The 16,074-nt window shown below is 43.4% G+C and overlaps 1 protein-coding gene across 1 annotated transcript in view; it reads right to left on the reverse strand.

Moving 5' to 3' along the window:
• The window catches only part of tha1 (threonine aldolase 1), a 58,265-nt gene that overhangs the window by 11,516 nt on the left and 30,675 nt on the right, over positions 1-16,074 (reverse strand). Inside the window, 1 exon segment of the mRNA XM_069923296.1 lies at positions 6,669-6,752. Within this exon segment, the coding sequence (XP_069779397.1) occupies positions 6,669-6,752 (84 nt within the window).

The raw sequence follows: 16,074 nt of genomic DNA on the forward strand, positions 1-16,074 counted from the left end.
GTGCTTACATCAGCTAATCTCCAATCCTTTGGAATTGTTCCAGAGCTGAAAGATGGTTAATGCATTACTGGATTTTTCCTCCACACGGAACATGTGGATAATGTGTCTCCTAGATTTCTTAGTTATTCCTTTCTGTTAGTTTATTAGTTTATTGCAAAATCTCAGTTTATAGATTATGTACAAGCACACCAGACATCGCATGGTACAGATATTAACTGATTACACAAACTCATAATGTCTATTAAAGTTTCTTGTGGTTATGATTCGAGATTTTATATGAAGTGAACCCCTATACAATCCCTCAGAGATTGTCAGGAACTGAAATAAAATGATTAGGAAAATTTGAATTTGTTTTGAAGTTAAAGGTGAAACATGAAAATATAGCAGTAGGCCATTCCCGACCATTCAAATCGATCATGACCGCACATTAGGGTTAGGGTTATTCTGCCTGAATATTATATTGACTCTCTTCCCCACACCCCTTCTTGTCTTTTCCCCTCAACATCTCCTGGGTTGAAGATTTGACATATAAGAAAGACTGGATAAACCAGGTGATATACATTGGGATTTAGAAGAATGGGGAGGGGGGGGGGGAAATCACATCGAAACATATAAAATTCAGTCAGGACTGGATAGGTTAGAGGCAGGAAGAATATTTCCAATGTTAACAAAATCCACTATAAGGGGTCACAGTATGAGGAGGGGGTTGGGGGTGGGGGGGGGGGGGGGGGGCAGCCATTTAGGACCGAGATGAAGAGAAGAGAAACTTCTTGACCTTGACTCAGGAGAAGCAAGGACAAAAATAAAACCCTCAACTTGAATCGGAGGGTTTAAATTTTTTTAAATTCCCTCCCGCAGAAAGCTGTTGAGGTCAGTTCATGAAATAGGTTCAAAAAAGGAGTTAGATGAGGCCCTATATTAGCTAAAGGGATCAAGGGTATGGAGAAAATGGAGGAATTACGTACTGAAGTCAAATGATGAGCTCCTGCCTCACCAGTCCCTCTCACCACTTTATACTAGCAATCTCCCCTCTGTTTTCTCAGTCTTGAAGAATCTTGACTTAAAGCATTAGCCATGCTTTTGCCTCCACGATGCTGCTTATCCTGTTGAGTTCCTTGACAAGTTTCTGTTTTGGCTCCAGATTCAGTATCTACAGTCTTTTATTAAAAAATTACTGCATGATAATTCAGCCCATGTCCGAGCCGCCCAATTACATCCAATTGAATGGTGGAAGGAAACCAGTAAACTTAGAGGAAATCACTCAGACACCGAGAGAACATATAAACTCCTTTCAGACTGTGTCGGATTTGAATCCTCCTTGCTGGTGCTGTTACAGAGTTGCACTAAGCGCTACGTTAATTATGCTTTGTGTCCACCTTTATGCCTTGTGTGTCTAGAAATCTATCCATGCCCTACTAAACCAGGTTCTGCAACTTGGCCTTGTGTGGTAGTGAACACCACAGGTTTACAACCCTAGAGTGAAGACATTTCTCATCTTAGTCTTAAATATCTTCCCTCATAGAGTCACACAGTGAGGAAACAGGCTCTTTTCCCAACTTGCCCATGCCAACCAAAATGTCCCACCCACACTAGTCCTACGTGCCTGTGTTTAGCCCACATCCCACTAAACCTGTCCTATAAGAAGTGTATTTCTCCAAATTTTCCTTTAATATTGCAATAGCACCTGCCTCAACTATTTCCTCCACCAGATTGCTCCCTGGGCTCATCACTAGCTGTGTAAAAATTTACCCCCTCATTTTCCTATTAAATCTCCCCCCCCCCCATTAAATCTATGCCCTCTGGTTACAGATTCCCCAACTCTGGCCAAAAGACTCTGAGTTCACCCGACGGATTCCTTTCACTTTAATGAGATCACTGTTCCTCCTCCTGCACTCCAAGAAATAAAGCCCTGGCCTGCCCAACCTCTACCTGTAGCTCAGGCCCCTGAGTCCTGGGAACATCCTCATGGATCTTCTCTGGACTCTCTTCAGCTTGACTACATCCTTCCAGTTGCACGGTGACCGAAATGGAATACAATCTTCTAAATGGTACCTCACCAGCATCTTATACAATGTCCACGACAATAATAATGCCGGGGCCTCTCTCGAGCTCAAAACATGGAGCAGTGATCACAATGAGGTGTTTAGAATTATAAAATACCTTTGATAGGGCAGATCAAGAGAACCCATTTCCCCTGGTAGGGTCATCCAGAACAAGTAAGTACTATTTTAAAATCAAGGCTGGGCCAATTTACAAACACTCCATTGAACAGAGGCAAGTGTGAAATGTGAAAGTCTTCACTCCCCACCCTCACCATCAGACGGGGTTAACATAGGGTCAAATTAAGCTTTCAAAGCTGGATTGCTAAATGTTTGTTAAGCTTGAGAAGCTGTAGCTGGGGCCTGGCATGGAAAATTATTTAATTTTTTTTTCCTGGTTGATTCTGCTATACAATAGACAATAGACAATAGGAGCTGGAGTAGGCCCTTCGGCCCATTGAGCCAGCACCGCCATTTTACAGATCATGGCTGATCGCTACCATCAGTACCCCTTTCCAGCCTTATATAGAGACACAAGTATCTTCATAACTTTGACAGGAACAGTAAGTACTTTGTCTTAACCCTGTTATGGCAAACATATCTTTACATGAATCCTGCAAATGGCAAATTTTAGGTACAATTACTTAATATGTTAATTTGAAAGGACCCTTCCAATAGTCCAAAGCTAAGCATATATGCATTTCTTTCTTGCACATTTAGGAATACAGCAATTTTGTGTAAATTAAACAATTACTTTGAAAAGGCATTAAACACTCCAACAGCCAAATAGTGTGAAAGGTTTACAACGTTTCATCATGGTTCAACTCATTGATATTCTTTTGTAGCTTCTCTCTTGAAAGCAACATGTTATTTCAAGGTTGCAAGTACAAGCTCTCTTCTGTTGTGGTCATTTCTCATAAACTTTATCAGATTGTAGGAGTGCAGTTAATGAAACGCACTGGGTACACACCACAGAACGATCATTCCAAATAAGCACACATGGGGTTGCGAACTCTACACGACCCAGCTTCCTGTGTTTTTTCCTCTCAGATTCAGCAAGTGTGATGGTACACCACCGGCCTAGTGCCGGCCTCCCGAGGCCTCACTCAGAGTTGCTGCAGCTACAGCCAGCCTGGCTCTGTGGAAGTCTTTGTGGATTAAAGCCTGTTGTACAGTCTTTACCTTGTGTGTGTCTGATTCTGGCGAACAGCGCACCACAGCAAGCATAAAATGTCTCAAAAATAACCTCCTCAGAAAGACACAAAGTACCTGCCTTTCTAAGAACTAGGCCGGATGCAGCAACAAGCCTTGAGGATGCATTTTTACATGTCACCTCACACCTGTGAAGGACTCAGCAACCCAAGGGTTATTTTCTCATAACTCAGCAGGCACATTTCATCAACAATACAAACAAGATAACAAACAGCTCAATTTCTTTGTAATCTTGAGTAATCTCTTCTTTGTAAATAGTGAAGCACAAATCTTGCAAGGCTACTTTAAAACCACACACCACTTTTGGACATGGCAAGGTTCTGTCAAGCCCAACAGGAAGACTGTTATTTTTCTTAGAAGTGGTTAACAGAGAGGCAATCTTTCAGTATAATAACATGTTTGCACATTTTTCTACCATGGGGGGTGGGGGACTGTTGTAAAAGAGGAACTAAACCAGCAGGATTCTTGGAATGCAATTGAAACAGAAATTAGGAGCTTGCTTGCCCCATTCAATACAATTATGGTTGTGGAAATAAAAGGCTGAGAATCACTGCTCTACTTTCTAAGGAGTTTGGGAAAATTCACTACTATGAATTGTAGAATGAGGAACAGAGACCCATAGAGATCGTGTGATCAACCACAATACAGACTGCATCATGGTCTTGGTTTAGAAATTTAATTGCCCAGGAATGTAGCAGGTTTCATAAATTGGCAGACAGAACCAAGTCCATCATGGACTCTGGTACCTCCTGGACATCGACGACATGAAAAAGGCAGCTAACATGACAAAGCACCCCCTCGAGCCTGGCTATGCTCTCTTCCTGCTGCTATCTTCAGGCGGAAGGTACAGAAGCCTGAAATCTGGCATTTCTAGGTTCAATAATAAATGTTCCCCCAAAAGCTATCAGACTCTTCTTCACTGTATTACTTTTCTTATGAAGTCTTGGACTACAACTTGGAATCTGCATTTGATTCTTGTGATTTCACTACAGGGAGGGTGTGGATACAATGGAGAGGGTGCAGAGGAGATTGCCTGGATTGGAGAGCATGCCTTATGAGAGAGGTTGAGTGAATTTGATCTTTTCTGCTTGGAATGATGGAGGATGAAGGGTGATGTGGGGCATTGAATGTATGAATGGGAAGAGGATTTAAAAAAAGCCATAGGGCAGAAATGGCTAACACCATGGTTTTAAATTGTTTGGGAGTATGCATAGCAGTAACGAAAGAGGTAAGTTTTTTCCAGACAGAGAGTGGTGGGTGCATGCAATGCACTGCCAGAGAGTGGTGGGTGCATGCGATGCACTGCCAGAGAGTGGTGGGTGCATGCGATGCACTGCCAGAGAGTGGTGGGCGCATGCAATGCACTGCCAGAGAGTGGTGGGCGCATGCAATGCACTGCCAGAGAGTGGTGGGCGCATGCGATGCACTGCCAGAGAGTGGTGGACGCATGCAATGCACTGCCAGAGAGTGGTGGGCGCATGCAATGCACTGCCAGAGAGTGGTGGGCGCATGCAATGCACTGCCAGAGAGTGGTGGGCGCAGGCGATGCACTGCCAGAGAGTGGTGGGCGCATGCAATGCACTGCCAGAGAGTGGTGGGCGCATGCGATGCACTGCCAGAGAGTGGTGGGCGCATGCGATGCACTGCCAGAGAGTGGTGGGCGCATGCGATGCACTGCCAGAGAGTGGTGGGCGCATGCGATGCACTGCCAGAGAGTGGTGGGCGCATGCGATGCACTGCCAGAGAGTGGTGGGCGCATGCGATGCACTGCCAGAGAGTGGTGGGCGCATGCGATGCACTGCCAGGGAGTGGTGGGCGCATGCGATACACTGCCAGAGAGTGGTGGGCGCATGCGATGCACTGCCAGAGAGTGGTGGGCGCATGCGATGCACTGCCAGAGAGTGGTGGGCGCATGCGATGCACTGCCAGAGAGTGGTGGGCGCATGCGATGCACTGCCAGAGAGTGGTGGGCGCATGCGATGCACTGCCAGAGAGTGGTGGGCGCATGCGATGCACTGCCAGAGAGTGGTGGGCGCATGCGATGCACTGCCAGAGAGTGGTGGGTGCATGCGATGCACTGCCAGCAATAGTGGCGAAGGCACATACAAGAAGATATTTTAAAAGACTATTAGGTACATGGAACTGAGAAAAATGAAGGGGTATGCAGTAAGAAAATTCTAGGCAGTTGTTGGAGTAGGTTATTAGATAATAACACTGTGGCTGAAGGGCCTGTACTGTGCAGTAGATTTCTATGTTCTACGTGCCACCAAAGATCTGTCAGCGCTACAATCAACTGTGAATGTTTATTATTAGATATATGTCTTCCTTATTCCTTTTTCTCTTCTTAAGAGATGTTATGTATTTAACAAACCTGCATAACTGCAGTAATTAAGCCTTTCATTCCATCTGTACATTGTACAATCATACTCCTAAACTTACACTTCTCCTTGTGGTAGATTCTGACAATGGAAATTTCATGGGCTTTACTGCAACCTCACTCAAGTCTGCTCAAACTTTTCATCACGCTGAACAATTTTGTTAGCAACATTGCTGGCTCAGGGCTCATGATAAACATACCTCAAGTTCTGTAAAACCAAGACCACCAACAACATCTAATTTTCCATCACTGAGCACCTTCATTCTGTCCCCATCAGTGACCAGCCATTTCAATTCTGTGCTCCACTCCCGCGATGACAATTCTGTCCCTGGCCTAAGTACTGCTAAACCAAGGCCACCCATAAATTGGAGGAGCAGATTTTCTGTCTGGGCACTCTCCAACTGGATGGTGTTAACATCGAGTTCTCCAGTTTCTGCTAGCCTCCTTCCTGTCTTCCCCATCTGACTTATTTTCCTCCAGTTCTCCACCCCCCTTCCCTCTCCATTCACAAGCCCATCCTGCTACCCCACTTGATGGTGTGCCCTCCCTCCCTTATCCACTGATTACCTCCTATCTGTAGGACTGCGCTCCTCCCCTGCCCCTTCTTCCCCCACCCAACCATTTTGTTCAGGCACCTGCCTACCTTGATGAAGGGTTCAAGCCCAAAAATGTTGATCATCTTTGACATATAAAGTATATTGACCTGCTGAGTTTCTCCAGCATTGTGTTTTTATAATAAACATGTCACTGCTCAATAAAAATTAGAGTAGAATTAGACTGAACTTTGACGCACATTCAGTGAATCCAGAGATCAAAGAAATAACATTCATTTATGCGGTTTACTATATATAACCATATAACCGTTTACAGCACGGAAACAGGCCATGTCGGCCCTTCAAGTCCATACCGGTTCTTCATAGTCTTTATGAAGTCTGCCAAAGACCCCAGAAACTTTTTCCTGTTGAACTCCATTATGGACAATAGTAGTTTTAAAAGCTTGAAGGTGGGGGGGGGGGGGGTCTTACTGTTATTACACTGACCTGAAATCAGGTTGGCCATTGTCCCATTGAGCACAAACAAAGCAGCCTCCATTCCAAACAGCTTAGAAGTTTGACTCTGAAGTTCTGCAGGAAGAAAAATCGAAAATGATCCGATTCGTACAATCAAGATTCTTTTACAAATATAATATTACAAAAATCACCTTCAGTCTGCCATAAGGCAGTCAAAGATTCCCCATCAACAGAAATTGCCCCAGTGCCCCTGATTCACCTCCATCACTACTGCAGCCACACAGACTTCAGTCCAAACCATCAACAGCCCAAGCTCCAGATCCAGACCTTCAACGTGATCAGGAAGCCTTCAGCGCTCTCTCACATCCAGGTTCCAATGCCTGCTACCCCTTCACCCGGTCTCGAGCAAGCCTCCAGCAGTCCACAGCCTGGTGTGAGTCCTACGACTGCAGTCACTAGCAGCCTGTAAGGGTCTTCACCTTAAATCACCAACAGTCCACTGACTCCATGTTCCTCACTGGCCACAGAGCCCCTCACTGGACCATCACCGACCCAGTAGGGTCGTAATTGTGTGAATTGTAGAACACTAAATAGTTCCACCTGAGTTAATTTTGACAGAACTTAATGATTTAATCATTATTTTTACATTATTATTCCCCTTAATCGCATCTTTTTTGCTTATTTAGCTTTGTGTGAATCTAGTAGTACAGTTGGTGCAACCTGATTTCCAGCAATTGCTTCTCCCTGGATTGTCATCTTGTCATGGTGGGGAAGTTTGAGTGGTCCTGAGATCCCAAGAGTGATACCATCTGGAGCTCTGCTCCTAGTAGGGCCAACCGTTGTGGAAAAGTCGAGGGTGAGGTCGCTGACAAAGAACAATCCAACCAAGACCTCAATGGTGAAACAGGAAGATGAAGTTACTTCAAACTCAATGGCTGTGAAGTCAGACGAATGCTGCAACAAATCCATCAGCTCCAATCATTGTGGGTTTCATGCCATTGGGATTAGTCAGTTGATTGTGAAATATCATGTGGTTCTTGGAGTGCCACGTTAAACAAATACACACACAGGTATCTTTGCTCTGTGGGTCACTTTCTAAGATTGGACTTATAAGCCACTTGAAAGCCCATAAATCAATCAATGGAACAAAGAGCATCATCCTCGACTTCGAGAGATAGCCACGATGACTATAATAAAGTATTCAATAAAATAATACAGCCCAAAAGCAGGATGAGCAAAGCTATTGGTATTTTATGGCCTTTCTATTGTAGGCAGTGGAACTGAAACTAAATTAATTAGATACTGTCAGGTAGCTTCATCTAACTCAATATAACAAAATGACATTATCCTTAACCTGCTGGAAATGTAAGCTGGCAACAGCCCAAAGGTATCAATGGGGTACCTGGGACCTTGATATCAATAATGTGGGCACACAAGAAATCAATATGTATCTTGTATTTTCTTAATCTATGAGATATATGAAATACAAAAGAAAAATGGCAATCACAAGATATAGGAGCCGAGGTAGGCCCATTAGCCCATTGAGTCTGCTCCGCCATTCTAATTATAAACGGATCCATCCTCCCACTCAGCCCCTCTCCCTGGCTTTCTGCCCATATTGATCAAATACCTCTCAATCTCTGCTTTAAATACACATTCGTATGTTGGGTTGAGGAAAGGCCCTCTGAAATAGAGACTCCCACGAATTTAAATTTGCTCATCCTCTCCATCTCTGATCCCCTGATGATCACTGGATCATTGACCTTTGGTTTGGACTGTGAAATCAAGTACATCAGACACAAAAAGAAACAAAATAAGATAAAGGACAAGATTAAATAAAATATACAAAATTGCTGTTTTTTATATATTATTTTAATCTGCTCATATTCCAGTTTTTGATTTGAAAGTTGATTGATACTGTGTTATTTAAAATGTGACATATAGGAATAGCAAAGCTCTTCATTATCAGTCTCAACTCCTCGTGATGAATCACAGCCCTTCTGCTCAACTTGTCCACGTTGACCAAGCTGGTTCCATTTGCCTGTGTTTTCCCCAAATCCCTCTAAAATCTTCCCTATCCATGTATATGTCCATACCTTTGAAATGTTACAACTGCCCTTGTCTCCACCACTACATTTAATAAAGGAATTCATGTCCAAGTTCTTGAAAGACAGCAGGGAAAATAAGATGTAAATGTTGGAGAGTTAAAATCAACCATCAAATTCTGAAAACACAATTCAGCATTGAGCGGATTTTGTATTGCTGGAAGTGCTTTCCTTTAGATCAAAGCTCTGTTTATTTGAAATGCACAAAAATGGTGGAGAAACTCAACAGGTCATGTGGCACCTATGGGAAGTAAAGTTAATTGGACTTTCGGGCACCTATGGGAAGTAAAGTTAATTGGAGTTTCGGGCCTGAGCCCTTTGAAGGGAATGTGGAAAAGCAGGTAGAAATCTGAATAAAAAGGTGGGGGGGGGGAGGTGAGGTGGTGGGGAGGGGGGAGGAGAAAGGGGGAGGGTGGAGGAGGGGAAGCGAGGTGGATACTGGTGGGAGGATAGAAGAGAGAGAAGCCGAAGTGATAGGGCAGAGGGCTAAGCCGGGTATGGGAGCTAGAGGAAAGGAGACTGAGGTAGGAAAACTAACATAAACTGGCAATCAGTCAGCTTTTCCTATCATGTGCAAGTAACCAAATCTCTCAATCTCTGCTCAGCTATGCTAATTACGCAATGGACATTGAGTCATATTTTGAATTAGCCATTATCTCATGCCTCAGAATATATTACTGTACTGTTTCAGGTTAAGTTCTCAAGTCAAGCCAACTTTACTTATTGTTCGCATGGTAGGATGAGACTGCCTTTCCCCAAGACCATAGAGCATATTAACATGCCGTTTCCCACTCTGGACGCAAGGTCCCGAGTGCTATGGTACCTCCTGCCAGATGGCAGAAGGGAGAGCAGTTTACATGTGAGATGTGTGGAGTTTTCACAATGTAGATTCCTTTCTGCATGCATCGAGTGTAGTAGATGTCCTTCATGCTATGAAGAGGTTCCCCAGTGGCCTTTCCTGCTTTCTTCACTATCCTCTGCGGTCTGAGGTGGTACAGCTTCCAAACCAGGTAGTGATACAGTTGCACAGGATGCTCTCAATACATCCCCTGTAGAATGTAGTGAGGATGGAGGGTGGGAGATGAACTTTCCTCAGCCTTTGCAGGAAGTAGAGGCACTGCTGGGCTTCCTTTGCTATGGAGTTGGTGCTAAGGGAACACTCCGTCAAGTGCACTCCCAGGAACTTGATACTCTTGACGACCTCAATAGTAGACCCATCAACGATTAGGGGAGTGTGATCTCTCCGGGCCCTCCTGAGGTCACAAACATCTCTTTCATTTTTTTTAACCAGTTTGTTAATGTCTTCACTTCATCTCTGTCTGCTGCCTCCTCGTTCTTACTGATAAGGCCCACCACTGTTGGGTCATCTGTAAACTTGATGATATAGTTGGAGGTGTGCTTGGCTGCATAATCGTGGGTCAGCAGGGTGAAGAGCAGTGGACTAAACACGCAGCCCTGGGGTCCCCCATGCTCAGTGTGTAGTCTTGGATGTGCTGTTTCGGATCCGGATGGCCTGAGGTCTCCCCATCAGGAAGTTGAGAATCCAATTGCAGAGGGAAGTGTTTAGACCCAACAGGCTCAACTTCCTTATCAGGTACTGAGGTATGATTGAGTTGAATAAACAGCATTTGAACATATCGAGTCTTTATTTTCCAGGTGGGTGAGGGATAGACATAGGGCGGTGGTGATAGCATCATCCATTAAGCAGTTGGATCTATATGGAAACGGTAGGGGGTCCAGTGAGGGGGGGACAGCAGGGGCTTGATGTGCCCCATGATGAGCCTCTTGAAGCACTTCATGACAATGGACATGAATGCGACAGGGCGGTTATCGTTGAGGTAGGACACAGACGACTTCTTTGGCATAAGGAGGATAGTGGCAGTTTTGAAGCATGATGGGACCACAGCGCTACTCAGGGAGATGTTAAAGATGTTGGTGAGGAGATCTGCTAGCTGACCGCACAACCTCTGAACACAATCTGCTGGGAATGTTATCCAGTCCACCAACTTTTCTTGGGTTGACTTTGCTTAGCATCGGTCACTGTAAGACATAGCACCTGATTGTATGGAGGAGGGGTGGTCTTCTCCACTGCCACATCGTTTTTCACCTATCTATCTGGCATCACTTCAGACATTGGCATTATCACAGAGCTACAACAGGCCCTTTACTCCAACTTGCCTGCCTGAACTAGTTCCATTTGCCTGTGTTTGCTCCATATCCCTCTAAACTTTCCTTATCCATATACCTCTGGTATCTGGCACCTATGGGGATTGCTAGATTAGTGAATTTCGTAGTTGCTTGAGGTTGCATGCTGCGTGATAGGTGAACTAATGACAAAGCGCGCCAATTATAAACTTCTGTATTTTTTTAACCTATTTATTTTTGATTTTTTTTTTGCCAGTTGCTTGAGGCTCCCAGTTTCTTGAATTCCAGGTAACAGGGATTTTACTGGACCCCTTTAAAAGTCTTAATTGTACCCACCTCTACAGGATCCTCTGGCAGCTTGTTCCATCTCTGTGCAAAAAGTTTCCCCTTAGATCCCTTGTAAATCGCACTTTAAGCCTGCACCCTCTGGTTGTAGACTCCCCTACACTGAGTAGAAGGCTGGAACTATTCACAATGTCCATGCTCCTTGATTTTATAATTATCTATACATTTTCAACTGTTAAAATTCCTTTCTCGTTTAATCCACCAGTTAGCTGGACATATAGAATTGGTGTTCAGAATTTTTGCAACTATTTTAGAAATTACATAGGCAAGCATTGTTTGAATGTTACGAGCACTTCATTTTTTTTCAAATAAATGTCTTGGGATGCTGATCTCATCCTAACTCAAGGCAAGTCTGAAAATGCAGGACTCTTTCTTGAACCCATGACATTTTAATCAAAGGCGCCATTATCTACTGAATCAGCTTGAAAAAGCTTGCAAAATGGACTCATAATTTGTGCAGACACAATTTCTGGCAGTAACAATATTTGGGTTTGGAGAAAGGAAGAACAATCAGAGCATTGAAATGTACAACACAGGACCAGGCCCTTCAGCCAACAATGTCTGTGGCAAACTTGATGCCCAAATTAAACTAAGACTCTGCAGCTTGCCCATATATGCCCCTCCATTCCCTGCGTATTCCTGTGTCTATCCAGAAACCGCTTAAGCTCTAACATCTTCTGCAATTTCCAAATCTCCTGGACAGTCTCCACAAGGTGGCCAAGTCTGGATTAAGAACAAGAAGTCACCAAATGTGGGGAAATGTCAGGTTAATCAATACAGAAAAACAGAATAGTTTTACATGAAATGCTGGAAGTTAACAAACTAAGAGCAAGAAGAAAGGCAAACTGGTTGCTGCTTAAGAGAAGGTGAGTTAACAGGTTGAGCTGAGTTCCCCTTTGATCTCCACGCTGAGAGAAGGGGCAGCGTACATTCACCACTCAGTTTTCTGGGTAGAGGATTTGACCGATGAAGACTATTTGAGTTTGTCTGGCCTAAATTAAACAATGCATCTCTCTACCCCAGGCACTAAACACTGGGATCCGTCAAGAAAATGGCCACAAAATAACAGATTGGCTGTTAGCTTAACAAATAGTCCAACAACTTTTTTGGCCCTTAATGGCTATCTTTTAGTTTCCCTGCACTGTTGCTATTTTCTCCAACCTACAAAGGACTGAATGCATGATTAAACAAGCCAACCTTCAGAAAAATGCTCCAGATTTGGCCACTCCATGCAGGGTCAGTTTTTTTAAAAAAGGCATAGAGCAACATAGATCATGTTGGACGTTCAGGTCTGGAACTTGGGCTGCTGATGGTTTGGACTGGACTCTGCGGCTGCACGAGCGTTGGAGGTGAACCCACAAACACTCGGGGGCTCTCTTTCGCTTCTCTTTCTATGACTGCAAGAGGCACTTCAGGCAATTTCTGCCAATGGCGAATCTCTCCATCTTACGGCAGACAAAAGCAAATTCCATATAATATTGAGCTGTTTTTATTAGATGGCAATAAAGGAATCTTGACAACCAACATACACTAGTACTTTAAACTCAGATGGTGAAACAATGGTACATCTTTACTGAGGACCATTTCCAGGCATCTCGTATTTGGCGCTGGTTCAGTGTAATAATGGAAAGGAACAGGGTGCCTTTTAAAATATATATTTGTGATCTAGAGGATCTGGTTCCAGAGCATCTATTTTGCATGTGATGAAATATGCAGCCTTACTTACTGTACTTCCAGAAAGTTTGTGCAAGCGTGTAATGAGTGCTGGGAAGGACAGTTCACATCCCTTTCCCACAGATTAAGATTTCTTCTTCCTGGCAGACCACACTTTGGGCTCCTAAATGAGTCACCATGCCAGAAAGGCGGGGTGAGTAGCACTACATGGCATTCTCTATAAAAATGTCAAAGTACTGCTGAGCAGATGTTATTAATTGTTTCAACATAATACAGATTGTGGCAATAATGTAATTCAACAATGTATGTAACAAGGTTGATGGAAATGTATGGATATGTCATAAAAGATGTGAAAAGTCTTTGAATGGTTTTTTTTGTGAATACAGTATATTTTTGGGCAAAAATAATAGATTGTTCACACAATTCACATGTCCTATCATATTTCCCAAGACAAATAGATCAATTTATAGCTACATTCACAAGATTGAATGTCAGGTCGTAGGTAATTCTGAGGAACAGAGGCTGCAATACCGCAACCCAAAGTTTTTAAAAGGAATGTTTAAGTATGTGTGTTGACGAGCGCGTGCTCACGCTCACACCTGTTGTTGTGATCCTACATGCACACAAGTGTGAAATACACATCACAAACATCACAGCAGCATCTTGCAACTTCCAGCACAGACCATTAGCAGAGAAAGCAAATGAAGTCAGAGCAGTTAAAGCTGTTCAGTAAGTTCCCAGAGACACCAGCCCGATTGTATTTTGGGGAGACTGGAACTCAGTAGGTATTACACTGTGCTATTGGCAAAAAAAAAAGACAATATGCTTTGCCTGAAGAGAAGGATTTATTACTTCAAGGAATTTTCTCTGGCCCATGCTGTTGGTTTCAGTCCAGCACCTAATAAGCTGAGGAAAAACTGGTTACCTTGCGATAAAACATTCTTCTGAAACAATGTGCTGCAAACACATCAAAGGTTATTTTGTAATTTCTCAAGAATCTCGAAGGTTTGCAAGACATCACGTTGCAAAACAGGACAAGAAAACTGCTCCTCATCTGTTCCTCCATTTCCATGATAAAATTGGCAGTCGGGAAACAACTGTTATTCTCAGGAAATAAAACAGAATTGGAACGTTTGTAAAACTGCCTGTTGTCAGAGTATCTGAACAGAGTACTGGAATTTTTTTTTGGACTTAATACTGATAATGTCAGAATAATAAAGGCCCATTAAGTCCTCAATTTAATAAAATGACTTAAGGAATCACTGCCAAAATAATAATTCCAAAATAGAAATTTGGGACATGCTTGAAGTGCAGTTGAGGCTGATCTCATTGCATCTCCGAGAATTCTTGGAATATTGGACAAGTGTCCAAAAATGAAAGCCAAGTCTTGCAGGAATAAAGCCATATGCATAATAACTGGTCAAAGATCAGAAAGTTCAGTTTGAATCTGAGATTGACATTTTTGAATGAGATATGGGGTAAACATGAAGTAACGCAGAACATCCAAGCCTTAACAAGTAGTGAAACAGGTTTAGAAAACTAAGTAGGCTGCTTTCGTCCAAACTTCCCTTCTGAAAAGGAACTTAAACATTGATCTCAAAGAGTTCTATAGCAGAGAACAGGCCCTTCAGCCAATCTTGACCATGGCAACCAAGCTGATCCCATTTGCCTGCATTCAACCCATATTCTTCTAAATCAGTGTCTCCCAAACCTTTTCAGGCTTGGCACCCTCTTGGCTCCCAGGCCACATGCCTAACGTTTCCCTCCCCCCTCCCCACACATAAGGAACACACTCCCCTTTCTTGGTATTAGATCTAGCACAAATTTCAAACAACAGGTAATCTAACACAATATACAAGCATATGTATTTCACAAGTAAAACTTTTCCTAGACCGATTTATTTAGCAATATGAAAGGGTAAATTTACATCTCACTGTAACTATGTTTTCTTCGGGCTGACAGGAGTTCAATGGACAGGTGGTCAGGACGAGATTCAACAGTTGGGGGCTTGATGGGCAGGCGGTCATGGCGAGGATCAGCCGTCGGGACCCCGATGCTTGGGTGGTCAGGGAGAGGATCAGCCACCGGGAACTCGATGATTGGGTGGTCGGGACAAGGATCAGCCTTTGGAAGCTCAATAGGTGGATGGTTGGGGTCAAAAATGGGGGGGGGGGGGGGGGATGGTCAGTGTATTAAAATGCAATTTTAATGTAGATTACAACTCGAAGATAATTTGGAATTCTTACAAACCTTGCAGATGTGAATGTAGCTCGTGTCCTATCCAGAGCACATTATCAAAAACAAACATTCATTGCTCCCTTTTTCCTCACAACCCCCTTGGATCTTTCCACTGCCCACAGGGGAGCAGCAGCGCCCACTTTGGGAATCACTATTCTAAACCCTTCCTATCCACGTACCTGTCTAAATGACTTTTAAATCCTACAATATTCCCCATCTATGCTTTCTCTGGCAGCTCATTCCATATATCTACCATCCTCCGCTTGAAGAAAGCATCCTTCTCGTCCCTTTTAAATCGTTCCCCTCTCATCTTAAATTATGTCCTCTCGGTTTAGATTTTCTTACTGTGGGAAAAGACTATGACTATTTACCTTATCTATGTCCCATGATTTTTTAAACCTCTTAAGATCTCCCCTTGTCCACCCCTGCCGTTGCCCCCCCCTTTCCTCTTAGCCTCCTTTACTCCAGGGAGAAAAGTCCCTGCCTCTTCTTAAGCCTACCAATCCTGGTAACATTGTCAGGATCCTTTGCTGCCCCCTTTCCATATTAATGATACTTTACCTACAGCTGGATGACCAGAACTGTGCAGAATACTCAAGGTGTGGCCTCACTAACATCTTGTACAGTTGTAAGGTGAGGTCCCTAGAATCAATGCTCTGATGAAGGCCAGCATAAAAAAAAGGTATCTTCAAACACTGAGTACCTCTATTGGCATTTTCATTGATCTGTGATCTGTTTGGTTGATTGGATCTTTGAGGCTGCCTAGCATTGTTTGCTGGTTTAATCATTTACAAAGCAATTTTTAACTTTGAAAACGAAATCAACAGTGTTTAGCTACAATTTAAAACATGTTCTTTTTTAATAACAAGTTATTCAGATCACCAATAATTTTAGCAAAAAGGGTCTCTAGTAGAATTTGCTTTATTATG

The sequence above is a fragment of the Narcine bancroftii genome, chromosome 3, assembly GCF_036971445.1.
Source record: "Narcine bancroftii isolate sNarBan1 chromosome 3, sNarBan1.hap1, whole genome shotgun sequence".
Lineage (NCBI taxonomy): Eukaryota > Metazoa > Chordata > Chondrichthyes > Torpediniformes > Narcinidae > Narcine > Narcine bancroftii.